A 17026-nucleotide genomic window follows, 5' to 3' on the forward strand; every position below is an offset into this window, starting at 1 on the left:
CGCTGCTTGGCTGAAAATAGCCTACAAATTAATTTCTAAATGTATATATTGTTGCAAGTTGTCATAAATTTAAATGCCTAAAAAATTGTTTAGTGTTTATCAGGGGAAGTTAACTTTTTAAATCTTGATTATTTAATAATCAAGCCTGTTGTTTAACATGTCACATGTGGTCAACTCCTTAATGAGTAACAGACAGAGAATAACTCGAAGTAAATGCATTTTAGTAACTTTATAAAATTTAATTTTTTTAGTAAACACTGCCTCCTAGCATTCATAAGGAAAGTCTCTTAAACTATCATTTTCAGTTTTACCCATGACATTCATGGGCTCTGTGAGCTTTTACAAGTACATTTCATGCCATGTTCAATCTGAAGTTCGTATTTCCTTACAAACAAAACTGAGTATTCTGTTAACTATTATGTACTGAACTGAAGCAAAAAGAATGAGTTCAAAGAATATATTTTTCATACAAACCCTATTACCTTTATTTGTTCTGTTTTTAATCACAAAACTTTGCCTGCTGCTGCTGCTTCTTTTTTCTCTGTTGGCGGACAGAGGTGGTAGGTGTGTGAGATCGTGTGTGCACAGGATGTGTGTATGCAGTAGGTGAATATTTCTTTGGGATCGTGTATCTCTTTGACATGAACATGTAAAACTTGTTTTCATTTTTCTGTTGTCTGCCCTCAGTCATCTTCTAATGGTCAAAGATGAGGTTGGTTGATACAACTTTTTCTTGGTTACTTAGTTTCTCTGGGACAGTATCAGATGGCAGCTACTTTGGCAGAGAAGTACTGTGACTTTGATATCCTGGTGCAAATGTGTGAGCAGACAGACAACCAGGCCAGGTTACAACGTTACATGAGTCAGTTTGCAGATCAGGTAATTCTTTTTCTTTTCTATTTCCTCTAGATTGTGTTTTATAAGTTTATACTATAAGTTTATACCTGAAATGCTGCAAATGTATTTTGGGTGGTTGGTTAGTTGTGGTGGTTGTTTTTTAAATACATAGGTATTTGTATGTATGTAGGGGTATAATGTGGAAAATTTAAGTCAGCAGTTATTGTACAGAACCCAATGAGGTGTGACTGAGACTGCAAAGCAAGTCAGCAGAAACACAAGTGCCAGCTCAATGGGACCTTTTTGTGCCTCACACATTGTCTCACTCTTAACATCACCTTGTATTTTCTGACTTCACTGAGGTGTGTAGTTGGCAAATTGCTGTTTTATTAAACTAATGCAATTCAAGGATAACTTCCAAAAGAGAAAATGAGATTGTTAGACATCTAAATAGAAAAGCAGATAAGAAGAGGAAGGTAGGACTGTTGCTGTTATATTTTCTTTTTTTTTTTTTTAATCATCCTGCTAGTTACTTGTTGGACACCGTTTTTTCCAATGTTTGTTAAAATCTGCTGTAAAGGTTGTAAGTATGCTGAAAAAATGGAAAGCTTATAGAAAAGCTAGTAGAGACTACTTGAAGTGAGGGGAATGGGACAAAAGTTTCCTAACTTGAGAGTTGATGAGATCAATTTGTTTAGCTTTGCACAAAAACTATGGAAAGAAAAATTTTGCAGTCTACAGGTTTCCTAATAAAGAGAGTACAGAAAAATTGTTTTACTAAGAAAATGAAAAAGTGTCAGTAAAGGATAGAAATTATAGTAAACCTTTTTCATATTGAGTCTTAAATACTGCTGAAAGGGGTAATTTTTTTTCTCTCTTCACATACTTAAGGGAAAAATGTAATACTTTCTGAAAAGAAGTTACTGTGGCAAATGTAGAGCTGACTAGATCAAGTCTAATGGATAGGATATCAGGCTGATGGTGTCTTCAAACTTGTTAATGCAATTAAAATTTATAATTATTCTAAAATTATTCTGAAAAAGACTAAAATCTCAAACATAAATCCTGATTAGTTATTGAAGTTTTTGAGGATGAAATAATTGTGGTTTTGCTCTTTCTTTTCTTTTTTTTTTCTTTTTTTAAGAAAAAGTTTTTAGTAATGAATGAGGGCACTAAGATTGTAGGCTCACTTGGAGATAGGAGGTAATGTTTCAAAAACAGTAACAGGAGAAATAAACATATATGAAAGGAAACAGTAAACACAGAGTTCTAAGGAAGGCAAAGGAACAGGTGAAAAAATAAGCTGAGAATTGTGATTGATGTGATACTTGTTACCATTCTTGTAGATTAACATGAAGAATTTACCATTGGCACTTCCTTCACTTCCATTGAAGGATGCTATGTGTAGCAGCATCTGTTAGAGTACTCATGAATTCTCTAAATACTATTTCTCTCGTGACTAAGTGTTTTCATCAATACTGGTATTGTGTCTTGTTTTGTTAAGCAGGTTCTTGCCATGTTCTTACCAATTTTACTTCATGCAGCATTTTGCCTTGGAAGACAAACAAGGTACTTCAATGTAACTTTTAAAATCTGTTCATATTCCTGTTATCTTCAGAATTTTTCAGACTTCCTGTTTCGCTGGTACCTAGAAAAAGGAAAGCGAGGGAAGCTGTTATCTCAGCCTATTGCTCAGCATGGACAGCTAGCCAGTTTCTTGCAAGCTCATGAGCATCTGAGCTGGTTACATGAAATCAATAGTCAGGATTTGCAAAAGGTAAGGGTTCTTAAATACAACCGATGTGAAATATTGCATGTTAGACAGGTCAAGCTGATGTTCCAGGAGGCAAGTCATCTAGTTATGAGTCTTCCTCATCAAAAGCGAGTTTATCTGGGTGACTTAGGGGAGAGATGAGACAGATTATTATTGGAGAACCAAAAGCCCCGCTCCAGGCACCAGGTGGTATATCATATATGCCACTGTACCAAGTAATGGAAATGAGGCCTGCTTTTCCTCAGAAAGGAAACAGGTGAACTGGGGAAAAGTGACATGTAGAACATCTTCACTGGCAAGGTTCCAGCTGCACTCCCGGAATAACAGACGATAATGACACAGACTGGAAGAAGGAACTGCCCATTGTGAGAGAAGATCAGGTTCATGACTTTCTGAAGAACCTGAAGGTGTTCAAGTCCATGGGACCCAATGGGATACATCCACGGGTGCTGAGGGAACTGGTGGATGAGGTTGCTAAACCACTCTCTATTATATTCCAAAAGTCATGGGAGACTGGTGAAGTCCCCACTGACTGGAAGAGGGGAAACATGACTCCCATTTTCAAAAAGGGAAAGAAGGATGACCCAGGGAACCGTAGACCAGTCAGTCTCACCTCTGTGCCCAGTAAGATCCTCCTGGAGGCACTGCTGAGGCAGAAGAATAATGAAGAGGTGATTTGGTACAGTCAGCATTGCTTCACCAAGAGAAATCCTGCCTGACAAACCTGGTGGCCTTCTATGGCAAGGTCACAACATTAATAGATGAAGGCTGAGCAACTGATGACATTTACCTGGACCTGAGCAAAGCCTTTGATGTTGTTCTGCATGACATCCTGGTCTCCAAGCTGGTAAAGTCTGGGTTTGATGGATTGGACCATTCAGGGGATAAAAAATTGGCTTGATGGCTGCACCCAAAGAGTGGCTGTCAATGTGTCCATGTCCAAGTGGAGTCCCTCAGGGATCAGTTCTGGGACCAGTCTTGGTCAACATCTTTGTTGGTGACATGGACAGTGGCATTGAGTGCACCCTCAGCAAGTTTGCTGATGACACCAAGCTGTGTGGTGCAGCAGACACACTGGAGGGAAGGGATGGCATCCAGAGGGACCTTGACAGGCTGGAGAGGTGGGCACAAGCCAACTTCATGAGGTTCAACAAGACCAAGTGCAAGGTCCTGCATCTGGGTTGGGGCAATCCCAAGCACTGATATAGACTGGGCAGTGACTGATTTGAGAGCAGCCCTGAGGAAAAGGACTTGGGGGTGCTGGTGGATGAGAAGCTCAACATGAGACACCAGTGTGCACTTGCAGCCCAGAAAACCAATCACATCCTGGGCTGCATCAAGAGAAGCATAGCCAGCAGGTCAAGGGAGGTGATTCCCCCCTTCTACTCCACTCTGGTGAGACCCCACCTGGAGTGCTGTGTCCAGTTCTGGAACCCCTGTTATAAGAGGGATATGGACATGCTGGAACGTGTCCAGAGAAGGGCCATGATGATGATCAGAGGGCTGGAGCACCTCTCCTATGAGGACAGACTGAAAGAGTTGGGGCTATTCAGTCTGGAGAAGAGAAGGCTCCAATGACACATTCCAGTATCTTAAGGGGACCTACAAGAAAGCTGGTGAGGGACTTTCTAGGGTGTCAGGTAATGATAGGATTAGGGGGAATGGAAAAAAATTAGAAATGGGTAGATTTAGATTGGATATTAGGAAGAAATTCTTCACCACGAGGGTGGTGAAATGCTGGAACAGATTGTCCAGGGAGGTGGTTGAGGCCCCATCCCTGGAGGTGTTTAAGGCCAGGCTGGATGTGGCTCTGGGCAACCTGATCTAGTGTGAGGTGTCCCTGCCCATGGCAGGGTGGTTGGAACTACATGATCCTTGAGGTCCCTTCCAAGCCTAACAATTCTGTGATTCTATGATTCATCTCTTCTTGGTGACTTTTTATCAGGGAAGTTTTGTCTAGCTGCATGATCACTCCTTTGATGGAACTGGTGGTTTACAGTGACTATCAATAGCATTATCATGTTAAAGAGTGAGAGAAACCCTGAAATTTCTATTTTGAGACTAGGTATTCAAAGCAAGGGAATTTGGAGGTACCACAAAAGCGAAGTGATTACTTTAATCACTTGCATGCAAAGTTTAGAAGTTGGGTGGAGTTTAATAGGCAGCTTACACGTGATCGTTCAATCTTGGAATCACAGAATGGTTTGGGTTGGAAGAGACCTTAAAGTTCATGTAGTTCCAATGCCCCTGCCATGGGCAGGAACACCTTCCACTAGACCAGGTTGTTCAAATCCCCATCCAACATGGCCTTGAATAACTCCAGGGGCAACCACAGCTTCTTTGAGCAACCTGTTCCAGTTTCTCACCATCCTCATAGTAGTAAAAAATTTTCTTACTATTATTTAGTCAAAATCTACTGTCTGTGAGTTTGAAACTGTTACTCGTTGTCCTATCACTACATTCCATAATAAAGAATTCCTTCCCCATGATTCTTGCAGGGCCCCTTTAAATACTGGAGGGCCACTATAAGGTCTTCCTGGAACTTTCTCTTCTCCAGGCTGAACAACCATAACTCTGTCAGCCTTTTCTTTTAGGAGAGATGCTCCATCCCTTTGATCATCTTTGTGGCTCCTCTTCTGGGCCTGCTTGAGTAGGTCCATGTCTTTCTTACACTGGGTGCTTCAGAGCTGCACACAGTACTCCAGGTGGAGTCTTACAGGAGTGGAGTAAGAGAGTTACCTCCCTTGGCTTACTGTCCATACTTCTTTTGACGGATCTGAGGGTACGTTCGGCATTCTGGGCTGCAAGTACATGTTGCTGGGTCATATTCAGTTTTTCATCCACCAGTACCTGTTTTCCTGGTGGTTGTTCTTGATCCCATTCTCTGCCCAGTCTGTATTTGTGATTGGGATTGCCCTCAACTCATGTGCAAGCTGTAGCAGGGAAGAGTTAATTGGAGTTTGATTAGAAGTACCCAGCTGCCAAGGCCTGCCTGGGAATAATTGGTGTTTGTGCCCAGCTGCCTGTGCTCCCATGTGGACAATAAGAGTAATGGGTAACACATACTGTAGGCCCCTTTGTTTATGAAACTGAGGGGGGATGGGAATGTATTGAATGTGTTGACATCCTGAGCTGACCACAAAAGACCTTCAAGCTCACGCTTGACCACTGATGGACCTGAGGGAGATGAAGATGAGGAAGGCTATTGCTGGGCAGGGGGCATACAACGCCCTGAGCATGCTGTGCATGTGAGAAGTTACATGATGGTGAAATACAGGCCTCCTATGATGTCCTGGCCTGATGTCATGGGATGTGGGACCCTTAAGAAACCTGAAGATTGTCACTGGGTGCTGCCGTTCTCTCCGATCCAACAAGACAAGGTTTGGTCTCGCAGGGACGCCTGCCTGGGTGGGAGACAGCCAGCTCTGCCGTTTGGCGATCTTCGGTACCAACGTGTTTCTTACAGGGTGTTTAGGGTTGGTCAGCTGCGCTTTGCTTGGGATCAGGCTCTGCTTTTGGGTTTACTGGGTAGCTTTTGGTTTTCGTACTTCACAGTGCTCTGGTGCAGCTTTGTTTGCTTTTCTAATAAATAAAGAAGTACCTATCGACACCTGTGGTACATGTAATTGGTTAATTCCTCATCAAAAAGAGCTCACTGGAAGAAAGACCTTGTGCTTGGCCTTGTTGAACTTCATGAGGATTTCATGGGCCTGCTCCTCAAGCCTGTCAAGGTTCCTCTGGATAGCATCCCTTCCCTCCAGCCTCTCAAATGCACCACACAGCTTGGTGTCATAATGTGATGTTTTTAAACTTGATCTTTTGTTGCCTTGCAGACTGCCCAGTTCTTTCGCCACTTCTTGCTGTTCAGTCTTTCCTTTCTTCTGCTAGACTTACGAATGCATTTCAGTTTAGCAAATAAACAGTGTCTAAACAAAAATGGCTTCTGTCAGTCCATGTGTGCATTTATTAAGCATGCAAATGTTTATCCTATTGTAAATTGCAGGTTATTAATATCGTATGCCCCTTAAACCCCAAACAAACCAAAAACAAAATGGAAAAACTCAAACACAACCAAAACAAAAAAAAAATCTACATTGAGAATATTGTAATAATCCACCTGAGTCAACTGAGGTTTTCTCTGTTATAGCAAAGTGCTACAAAGAGAACTCAAGGATACTAAAATATGCAAGTAATTCAGTCTGGATGATTTATTTCTGATTGGGTGCTCAGAAGCTTTTCTGTTCCTTTAATTGAAGAATTCTTGACACTACATTTGGTTACTGCAGCAATTATGATTCTGTTTTTTCAAGTTCCTGAGTTAACAATAAATCAATCTACACATGAAATTTTTCTGTCCAAGCATATTTGCCTTGCTTTTGTGATGAAGCCTTAATTAAGATCCCAGAGGTAAAATACATGAAGTTGCAATTTGTCCTTTGCTCGTAATAGTTTTTCTTGATTAAAGTTTTTCTTGATTAGTACTGAAAAGATTTTCTTGGATATAATTGGAGTAGACATCTTTCTTTCTGAAGAGTGCAGTGCAGAGTTCTAACATGCAAGTTGTGCAACTTTCAAAAATAAGATTTATGGTATTATAAATGATAAATAGCTGTGAGATTGCAGTTCAGATTAAATCCTTATGTGCTAACCTTCTGATGTTAACTTACAAAACTGATTTCTCCTACTTCTATTAATTTCAGGCTCATAGAACACTGCAGACTTTAGCAAATATGGAGACTCGTTATTTTGCAAAGAAGAAAACACTTCTTGGCTTGAGCAAATTAGCTGCTCTGGCGTCTGACTTCTCGGAAGACATACTGCAAGAGAAAATAGAAGGTAACAAATACAGGGAACTGCTTGAAAGAGTTCAGTGCAGAGCCACAAAGGATTAGGGGAGTGTAACATCTGCCTTATGAGGAAAGGCTGAGGGAGCTGGGTCTCTTCAGCTTGGAGAAGAGGAGACTGAAAGGTGTTTATATAAATATGTGAAGGGTGAGTGTCAGGAGGACAGAGCCAGGCTCTTCTCAGTGATGTTCAATGACAGGACAAGGGGCAATGGGTGCAGGCTGGAGGTTCTACATGAACAGAAGGAAAAAGTTTGTGAGGGTGTCAAAACACTGGAACAGGCTGCCCAGATTGGTGATGGAGTCTGCTTCTCTGGAGACATTCAAAACCTGTCTGGATGCAACCTACTCTAGGGGATCCTGCTGTGGCATGGGGGTTGGACAAGATGATCTTTCAGGGTCACTGTCTTCCCCTAACGTTCTGTGATTCTGTGAAATAAAAACTAAGCGAAGTGAAGAATGGTCTAATTAAGTTACTGAATTGGAATCGCATTAATTTTGCGTATTGTTAATTAGGTTGAGCACTAACTTAATGTGGTAAGGATAAACAGGCTGATGATTTTAATGGTTATTGCAGGAAGGGTGTGAGGGAGGTAGTGTGAGGCAGTAACCTCAGTACTTTCACCTGTGAGTTAGGACTATGAGTATGAAAAATTTGTGCATTTTCACTTTTTCTAGTAACGTGCAAAATATTGGCATAAATAAGCTGCAGAGTATTTTGAGAAGTCAAAACATGTAAATCATTCACACTTCATGTGTTTTCATGAAGCTCCATTTCATACTCAAGATGTGAGGTAAAACTTATTTTATTTCTTAAAGCCTCTTCATTGAATGGCTCTCAATTCTGAGTTCTTCTCAGGTCCTAAGACTTTTAGGCTGTACAAGAAAATCCAATAACTATGTTGTATTGTAATAATGCACCTGCAAGTATATACATTTGTGATCAAGACTTTCTCAGCATCTTTCTCTGCATCTAGCAAGTTACAGTGACATTGTTTCACCATGCTCTAATTGAAAGGCTGCTAATGGGGAAAAGTAGGAATGCCTATTCCGCTTCAATACTAAATGCAACAGTTCCCTGCTCTGCCATTCCTATCCCTTTGGAAAATACCCTTTCCTGACACAGTGTTTGCAGCACATGGTGCTGTGAGTTTGTGAAAGAGCAGTTGTACACTAACAGCTGGGCCGATACTGGCCGCCAGGGGGAAGCTTTGGAATAGTACCTAAGCCACCGTCAGAGCTTTATTTCAGGAGACTAACAGACTCTCAAAATTTATTCTAGACTTTACTTGTATATCAGTTTCCCATTGGTAAAGGAAATTAATTTTGCCACAGGTAAAATGCTCCTTAAAATTATTTTCTCCTTTCTACCATATAGTGGAACTGGGTGGGAATGGCAGCATTCATTCAATGTGACTGAAGTTATTCCTTTTTGGTTGTTTCAGCCTAATAAGTTTCTACCCCTGAAGCAGGTCATACTGGAAACTAAAACAATCAAAAATTGAATAATTCATGAGATGGAGCATGTCCATGGCACAAAGTACCTCCTAAAAATTGCAACCAACTTACTTTCCTGCATAGTGCAACAGCTTTCCTCCAATCATGTGTATTCAATTTTGTGGGTTTGGGGAAAAGAAAGAAAAAATTATCAGTATTTCACTGGGAGCCTGAGTAGAAAGTAAGAACTAGTTTACCAGGATGACAATATTGAAGCGGAAGTATTTTTGTGCTTCTAAAGCGTAGATGAACGTCCAAAGAAAATGCTTCATTACAAATACTTGGAGACCTGAATAATATTGTGACTTGGCACTTATTACTGTGCTGTAGAATTTATTATTACATTTTAATAACAAGAAACATTCATTTCCTTAAAGAAATATCAGAACAGGAACGCTTTCTGTTGCATCAGGAGACACTTCCAGAACAGTTACTGTCAGAGAAACAGTTGAACCTCAATGATATGCCAGTGTTGTCTGTATCTCAGCTCATTGATGTAAGTATCTCATGTTTTCTTCATTACCTAGGTGAAGTTCCTTTGTTTTCTGCCTCTGTATGATAAAATGAGATCACAGCTGTCACTGCCCCTTATGTGACTTGCTAAGCACCTAAAGATCTGATACATGAATTGATTTATCTTTGCTTAGTTTCTGCGAGTGCCAAACTTCAGAATGCTGGTTTTAGTTCAAACTACTACTTCTTGAATATGTGCTTTAGGGTGCTGGTAGGGAAAAAAAAGCAAATCAAAGCAGTGCCAGAAGTTGTTTTGCTGGTATAAGCCACTTACTGGATATGAGACAGTTTTTACCTTCGTTTATATTCTCGGTAGGGCAGACTTTTGAAGTCAGAAGGAACAAAGAATTCCACCTTAGTGGAGAAAGATGCCACAATCCAGAAAAAGAAAGTGCTAGAAGCAGGCAAAGGGTTTTGGTCACCTGTTGCAAAGAGGCATCTGAAGTCTTTCAATTTCTAAAATTAGTTTTTCCCCTTTCATTTCAAAAAGAAGCAAAAGCTCGACCCATAGCAAAACAAAACCATGACCTCCTCCAGTACTGAGATCACTAACAGTGCTGAGTCTTATTCCATGCTCCTTTCTGGTGGTAGCCAGGATCCAGTAGCCCAACTGTTTCTGCCTTTTTGGCAGCATATTTTTCCCATCCAGTGACACACACACAAAATACTTGGTGAATGCAATGATATGTTGTAAAACAAAATCAGGTTATGTCTGGGTGTCAGTTTTACAACTTCTTACTTTTCTGTAGTTTTGTGAAAAATCAAAAGCTGATAAAGTGCTCCTTTACTTTCTTATTTCCTTAGAACAACAGTAATAGCAGATGCTCAAATCATAACCTGTGTCTTTTTCTGTTGGATTAGGGAGGAGTAGAAGGTGTCCCTCATGACTTGACAAGTGCTGGTACCATGACAGTTTTCTTTCTGAATTCTCTCTATTTCCAAACCAGTGTTCATAGTTGTTACTTGCAATGTGAGAATGAAACTGGGAAACTGTAAATAAAAAGAACATAATGTTAATTTTCTTTGACGTGCTAATTTCAAATTTTATTGAGGGAGAGAGGGGATGAACTATAATAGCAAACTTCTCTGTTTTTAAAAGGTGAAGGGCAGTCTCTGTGCTTAAGTACTGCTTTGAGCTTAATTACCGAAATAATTTGGAGAGCTTATTTGTGGAGCTGAGCTCTGGCTACAATAGGCCAGGAATGTTACAGCCTTAAATGGCATTTAAATTTGAAACCTAGCAGCCTTATATCCAATCCCGTCTGTCTACAGGCCATTGTCATGTAGGTGGAATGCTGCTCTAAAACCTTAAGTATATTTCTTACTATAAAAACACTTGCAGTTGAATCAAGACGTATTTTCATAAGAAAGTCATGTAAGTGGAAAATACGTGGTGGTCTTCCCACAATGAGTTGTCCGTGGTATCAGTTACATTAGTTTGTAGGCTAAAAATAATGCTCTGTGTTAATCTCTCATATCCCAGATGTACATATGCGATGAGAACAGAAGGGCCAACGAGTACGACTTCAAGAAAGCACTTGATCTGCTGGAATATATTGATGAGGTAGGAAGTGTTTGAAGAATTTCTAACCCAGGCACTTCTATATATTATTATTTGAGCTAGGATGGTACATCTGTAGTTAGTTAACATATTAGCTTATTGTAACCCCTGATGTGTTGGGTTTTTTTCAGTGTGTTTTTATAGTCGCTGCAGACTTAACGTCAAACATGGTTTAGATTATTTAAGAAAAATGACACTACTCATCCTCACTTCCCATTTATAGTCTATAGTTTCTTTTTTTAGAGCCTGGCTTCTCTACAGGCTTTCTTTAGTAGTTTAGTCCTTGTTCTTTTCTGTTGGCAATTTCTCTGGTTGTCATGAGATAATGTAGGATATTCACCAGCTTTTTAATGTGTAAATAGCACTGAGGCACAGAATGGCTTTCTCGGCTACATCTCCTTGTATGATCTAGCATCTTGTCAGGAGTCGTTTTCTACTAAATACGAATAAATCAACTTCTGAGGAACATCAAATCTGAACTAACAAAAACCTTTGCTAAAATGATAAAGTTGTATGAATTTAGCAAAAGTATTCCTTACTAAGTGAAAATGAGAGGTCTTCTCCAATTTATCCCAATTTCTGTTAGTCTAGGTAGGCTCCAAGTTAAAATCTGCTCTGTGGTATCACTTTGTGAATACCATTGTGACATTTTGTTGGTCTTCAGTAACTTCTGTTTCACAGTTACAAATATCTTAATAATTTAATTTTTTTTTACATGCAAATTAATTTTAAATGGTTTTTAATTGCATTTCTTTTATCAAATTTTGTTTTAAATAACATTTTGTTACTGTTGTTAGCTGGGATTCATGCTTCATGCACAAATGTTTGCTTGTCCTGTGTTTAGTACTATATTATATTTTGTGTACTGAGGAAAGAGTATTACTACTTAGAGTAGCAAGTTACTTTTAGCTTGCTTTAGTTAAAAAAAAAATCAATGTTTTTTTCTTAAAACTTCCCCTCATTTTTACGTTAACAGTCTGAAGAATAATACTTTGCAGTAAAAAAAAACCCAAACCTTGAGTGAACTCATGTGCTTCTCTTTTAAATTTTCTTCTTAAATTTTGTGAAAACAGTTCATAAACACTAACAACTTTTTCTTTTTTTAGGTCTAAATAAAATAAATGCCACTCTACACCCATGAGATTTCAAAATTATGCTTTTGCTCAGATCTTTGAGTCTCTAACAACTTGAGTTATAGACATTCAGCACAAATTAGAGATGGTTTACACCAGCATCTAAAAACTAGCTGTTCCCTGATTTTCCCTGCTCTTCTCTTACAAAAGTGTAGCAGAAAGTCAAGCCCCCTCCTCTTGCTTCCACATCTGTAAATTCAAGTGTTTGTGGTTTTTGTTATCTCTTATAAAGGGAATTTAAAGTAGGTGTGATACTTTGGGACATTGAGAGATGGGGGGGAAAACCCCCTAACAACAACAAAATAAACCATCTTTTTTTTTTTTCCTCCCTGAAATTTTAAAAGGAACTCTAATGCCAATTTTCTCAAAGTTTCTGTGCAATGAAGGGACAGCCCTTTTCAAGACAAGTAGCATACGTCCTAATGGGGACATTAATGCATATTGGTTAGCTCAGTCATGCTGACAAAAGAGCCTTGACTTCAGTCACCATTTAGCACATTTTAAAATAAAACTTGCCTAGAATGCAACTTACAAAGTGAAATTTGTGTGCTTTAAAATATGCCTGCTTTCAAACTGAGGTAGTTGGTCTTCAGCGGTTGTGTGATAATACAGGAAGTACGAGACATGTTTTTAAGTGGAAATGAAGTCTTTGGTGTTTCAACAATCTGATCAGGTTGCCTAATAAATAACATGTGTTTAAAAACAGTGTTCAGTAATTGAATCTAGTTCATCAGTACAATGTGTGAAAGAGTGACTATTTCTTTAAGAAAATTAAAAAAAAATCTAACTTGGCTGTCTTTTCTCCTTATATGAATTGAAGGAAGAGGAAGTGGATATAAATGAGCTTAAACTTAAAATTCTCTGTAAGGCTCTACAAAGAGATGGGTAAGTCCAATATAAACTAGGAGTATTTGTGACATAGCTTTTCCAGAATGATCTATTAGTATACTACTCTAGCTCACCGAAAAGCCTGAATTTCATAGTATTATGGTCAGTAATGTATGTGAAGTATGTGATCTGAACATGCCTTTTTAGTTGTAAAATGAGCTCCCTCAAAAAAAAAAAATCATCTGTAGTACTTTATTCAGTTAGCTTGCTGGAAACCTACTCTCCATTCTTTTCACCTGAGACAAATGTAGCTATGCAGCTTTCATTCTTGAACCCTTTGCTAAGGTAAAAGAAATAAGCAATGCTGTAAAAATCTCAAGATAAAAGCTTAAGAGTGATGTGAAGAGGTCACTCCTGCAGACATTTTTACTTACCATTGGTCACTGACAAATTCATGACCTTTTTGAGTTAAAGCAATGTGATGGCTTGGCCCTGGCTGGGATCCAGATGCCCACCAAAACCACTCTGTCACTCCCCTTCTTAGATGGACAAGGGAGAGGGAAAATACAACAAAGGCCCAGGAGTCAAGATAGAAGAAATTTAATAGGACAAAAAGCAAAAGCACGGAAGAAAGAGCAAACAAAAATATTATTCTTTATTTCCCATCAGCAGACAATGTTTGATCACTCCCCAGGAAGCAGTGCTTCAATACACATAGCAGTTGCTCCAAAGGATAGACACAATTATCAAATGCCCCCAGCACTTCCTTTTTTCACTTAGCTTTTGTATCTGAGCTGACATCACAGGGCATGGAATACCCCTTTAGTCACTTTGGGCCAGCTGGACTGGCTGTGTCCCCTTCCAAGATCTTGCCCATCCTTCAGCCTGCTGTTGACGCAGGGAATGTTGGAAAAGTACATCCTGAGTGCTGCACAAGCACTACTCAGCAGCAGACAAAGCAGTGTTGTGTTACAGAACTAATTCCAGCTCAGCCAAACCCAATATGATGGGTTCCATTCTTGACTATAAGCAATCAAAGCACTAAATATTTCCTAAAAGAGCCACTTTTGTGGATGTTCACAACCAATTGCAGGTTGAATCCAACTGGTCAGAATGATCTTCTCATCATGCAGTGCTGATGTTCTCTTCCAGGTTAAATAACTTGGCATTTCCTCCCTTTCCTTTCTAATTTTCACAAGTTACACAGATTTCCCAGCTCCCATCTATGGGACCTGAAGAAGAAAGGATGAGGAAAAAATATATTCCAAATGCACTGTGCCATTTGTGATTAAAATGGAAATAAGCAGCATTTGGATTCACATTTATGCACATCATAGATTTCGAAGGACAGTGATTAGTAGAAAATAAATCAGTAGTTGCATGGCTAAGTTATTGTCACATAGGACATGAATATTATCCAGGAGCAGGTTCACACTATTCAAGCATTTTCTTCCCTTCCTGTTACGTTCAAGACAGAAGAATCCAGAACTCCTGCATGGCACCAGTCTGGTAACTGGTTTGTCTCCAGCCTACCCTGGGCCAAGAACAGAGTTTTGAGCCTATCTAAACCATTCAGATTATATATAATGCTGACAATATTTTCTTGCTCCACTGACTAACCAGATACCATTTGAGATCACTTTGCACTAAAGTTTAGAAAACTTGATGTCACAGTTGAATTTCCAGTCCAATAAGGCTCAGAAAGAGATCAATCACTATTTGAAAAGAGGTGGGGTTAACTTCCATCTATATCCAAGAGTAAGCATTACAGTAACCTGCTTTTAAGGATGACAACCTGTTTACTAGCTTAACAGCCACAAATGGCAGCTTGGGTAAAACAGCCCTGATGAGCACGCTTCTGATTTTCTGTTCTGTTCACTGCCTGAGTGATTTGTTTCTGCAAATGCTCCTTCCCCTTCTGTCTCTCCTTCCCTTACATTCTTCACAGTAGATGTAAAGATGAAATTCTAGAAGTTTTGGAATTTTAAGTGACATCCAAGGTAAAACCATGATTTCAATGAAGTACAAAAAATCTGTAAGTCCTAGCTTCTGGGAGCTGGGTCCAGATCTGTTATGAGCGTCTTCCAGTGGTCTGAAGAAGTTCATGCTGTTTTAGAGAGTGCTACAAGACCTGGTTTTGTCTGGCAGTTTAACATGTGCAACAGGAATTTTTAACAACTGAAAGGTTAGAGCCACAGCAACAGAAGATAGATTTATTGCTGCTTTACTCTTAGAATAAAGAATTAAACAACATAGAAAGAAGCTCTTATTTTGAGTTGTAGCCATGCACCTAACAATTATGTGAACATGTATTGATTGCCTTTGCCAATTTATCAAATCCCCTGCATATTTTTCTTGTTTGTTTTCATTTAATTTCATCTATTTCAAGTCTTTCACAAATTATTCTTTGACTTGCAGATGGTCCAGTTTAGATGGTAAAGGTGATCCAATTGAAGCATCTAAAGACAGTATATTTGTGAAAATATTACAAAAGCTACTGAAAGAAGGTAAAGTGTGTTTAAATATAATTGAAATGTAGTTGTTCCAAAAGCTGCTTAAAATGGACACTAATATGTAAGAAGTAGCATTAATAAACTCTTAGAGTAATAAGAACTTCCATATCTATTCCACTAGATAATTACAATTATGCACCTAATTGAGGGGATAAGAGATGAGCAGATTTCTGGGTGATAATCTAGGTACTCTCAAATTGCTTGTTCAGTAGGGCATCAGTCAGATTTTTAGCACTTCCTTACTAGACAGTAAAGTATGTCTTCTGGAGTTAAATACGTATCTTCTGTAAAATAAGGGATTAGTAACTACCTTAAATGTGCTTTTGTTTTTCCTCCCTGAGAGTGTGGGGTGGAAGGAACATAAACAAAGCTAAAGCTGACCATGGGAGGTTATGATTATGGAAGTTACAGCTAGAGGGAGAAAGGGTGCAATTTAGAGTCAAGGTCCATTCCAAATATTATTGCACGTGAACTTTTTCTAGAACAGAGAAGCCTTCATATCAAAACTACAAAAAATAAGTTCTTTGGAGTAGTTCTAGTTTTCTGTGTTCAGTTCTGTCAGTTTCTTCCATTTTGTAAGATTCTCAGCCCCCAGACTGAAATGTTGCAATTGATGATAGAAGTAATTGTTGTATTGACTGATCTTTCTTTTCTTTGTCTTGGTGATATGATATGTGAAGACTTGGATTTTAGGTTTAAGGATTTTAAATTTTATCATAAATTCACTGAGAAGGTTCTTTTGAGTAGGAAACACCTTTTTGTTGCCTTTTTTTTTGGCCCCCTAAACTCAGTTTTACAGGGTGCTTAAGCTTTATTGTATTCCTTGACATCTATAATAGAATTAGATCTTCTCAATTCCAAAAAAACAAGTAATTTAACTCTGAGGTAAGCACAGGTGTTTACTTTAAAATTATCTTAACTCCTAATGCAGAGTACTTTTTATCAGTGCTGTAATCAAAGGTTTTTTTGCAGGAGTTCAGTTAAGTGAATATTTACCGGACGTGAAGGACTTCCTGCAAGCAGATGAACTTGGCCATTTGAAATGTAACACTTACTTCATATTTGTGTTAAAGGCAAACTACGAATTCTATGTTCAAGGACAAGCATGATTCTCGCTACTTTTTAAAGTATGTTTTCTAACAAATTGTTAAGTTCATGTATACATGGAGATTTAAATTTTTTTTAAAAATTTTTTTTGCTAAAACTTTGTAATAAAATCTGAATGCATAATATACTTGGTCTTAAGTTTATAGACATTGCCATTTAAGGCAGGGGAGGCAGAAGTGTGTTTATAGACAACAAATAAAATTTTCTGTGCCTTTCATAAACTTGCTGTTTCATTTTTATACCTTCATAAGTATGAATCTTGCCTGAGACTCAAAGCTGTTTCACACAGGATGAAATATGGGACCCATTGCAGAAGTTAGAAACCTTTTGCTTTCTCTTCAGTGGGGCTGTGATTTCAGTTCAGGTAACATACTGAAAACACAAATGCTTGACTGGATGACTGTGGAGCTTACTTAAAT

General features: G+C 38.8%; 1 protein-coding gene across 1 annotated transcript in view; it reads left to right on the plus strand.

The window, feature by feature from the left end:
• NUP133 (nucleoporin 133) overlaps positions 1–16610 on the plus strand; it is a 35250-nt gene extending 18640 nt beyond the window's left edge. Inside the window, exons 19-26 of the mRNA XM_054397744.1 lie at positions 746–879; positions 2456–2614; positions 7312–7447; positions 9330–9448; positions 10949–11029; positions 12980–13044; positions 15406–15494; positions 16473–16610. Of these exons, the coding sequence (XP_054253719.1) occupies positions 746–879; positions 2456–2614; positions 7312–7447; positions 9330–9448; positions 10949–11029; positions 12980–13044; positions 15406–15494; positions 16473–16609 (920 nt within the window). The 3' untranslated portion in view covers position 16610. The remainder of the gene's footprint in view (positions 1–745; positions 880–2455; positions 2615–7311; positions 7448–9329; positions 9449–10948; positions 11030–12979; positions 13045–15405; positions 15495–16472) is intronic.
• The last annotated feature ends 416 nt before the right edge of the window (positions 16611–17026 follow it).

The sequence above is a fragment of the Indicator indicator genome, chromosome 2, assembly GCF_027791375.1.
Source record: "Indicator indicator isolate 239-I01 chromosome 2, UM_Iind_1.1, whole genome shotgun sequence".
In the NCBI taxonomy this organism is placed as follows: Eukaryota; Metazoa; Chordata; class Aves; order Piciformes; family Indicatoridae; genus Indicator; species Indicator indicator.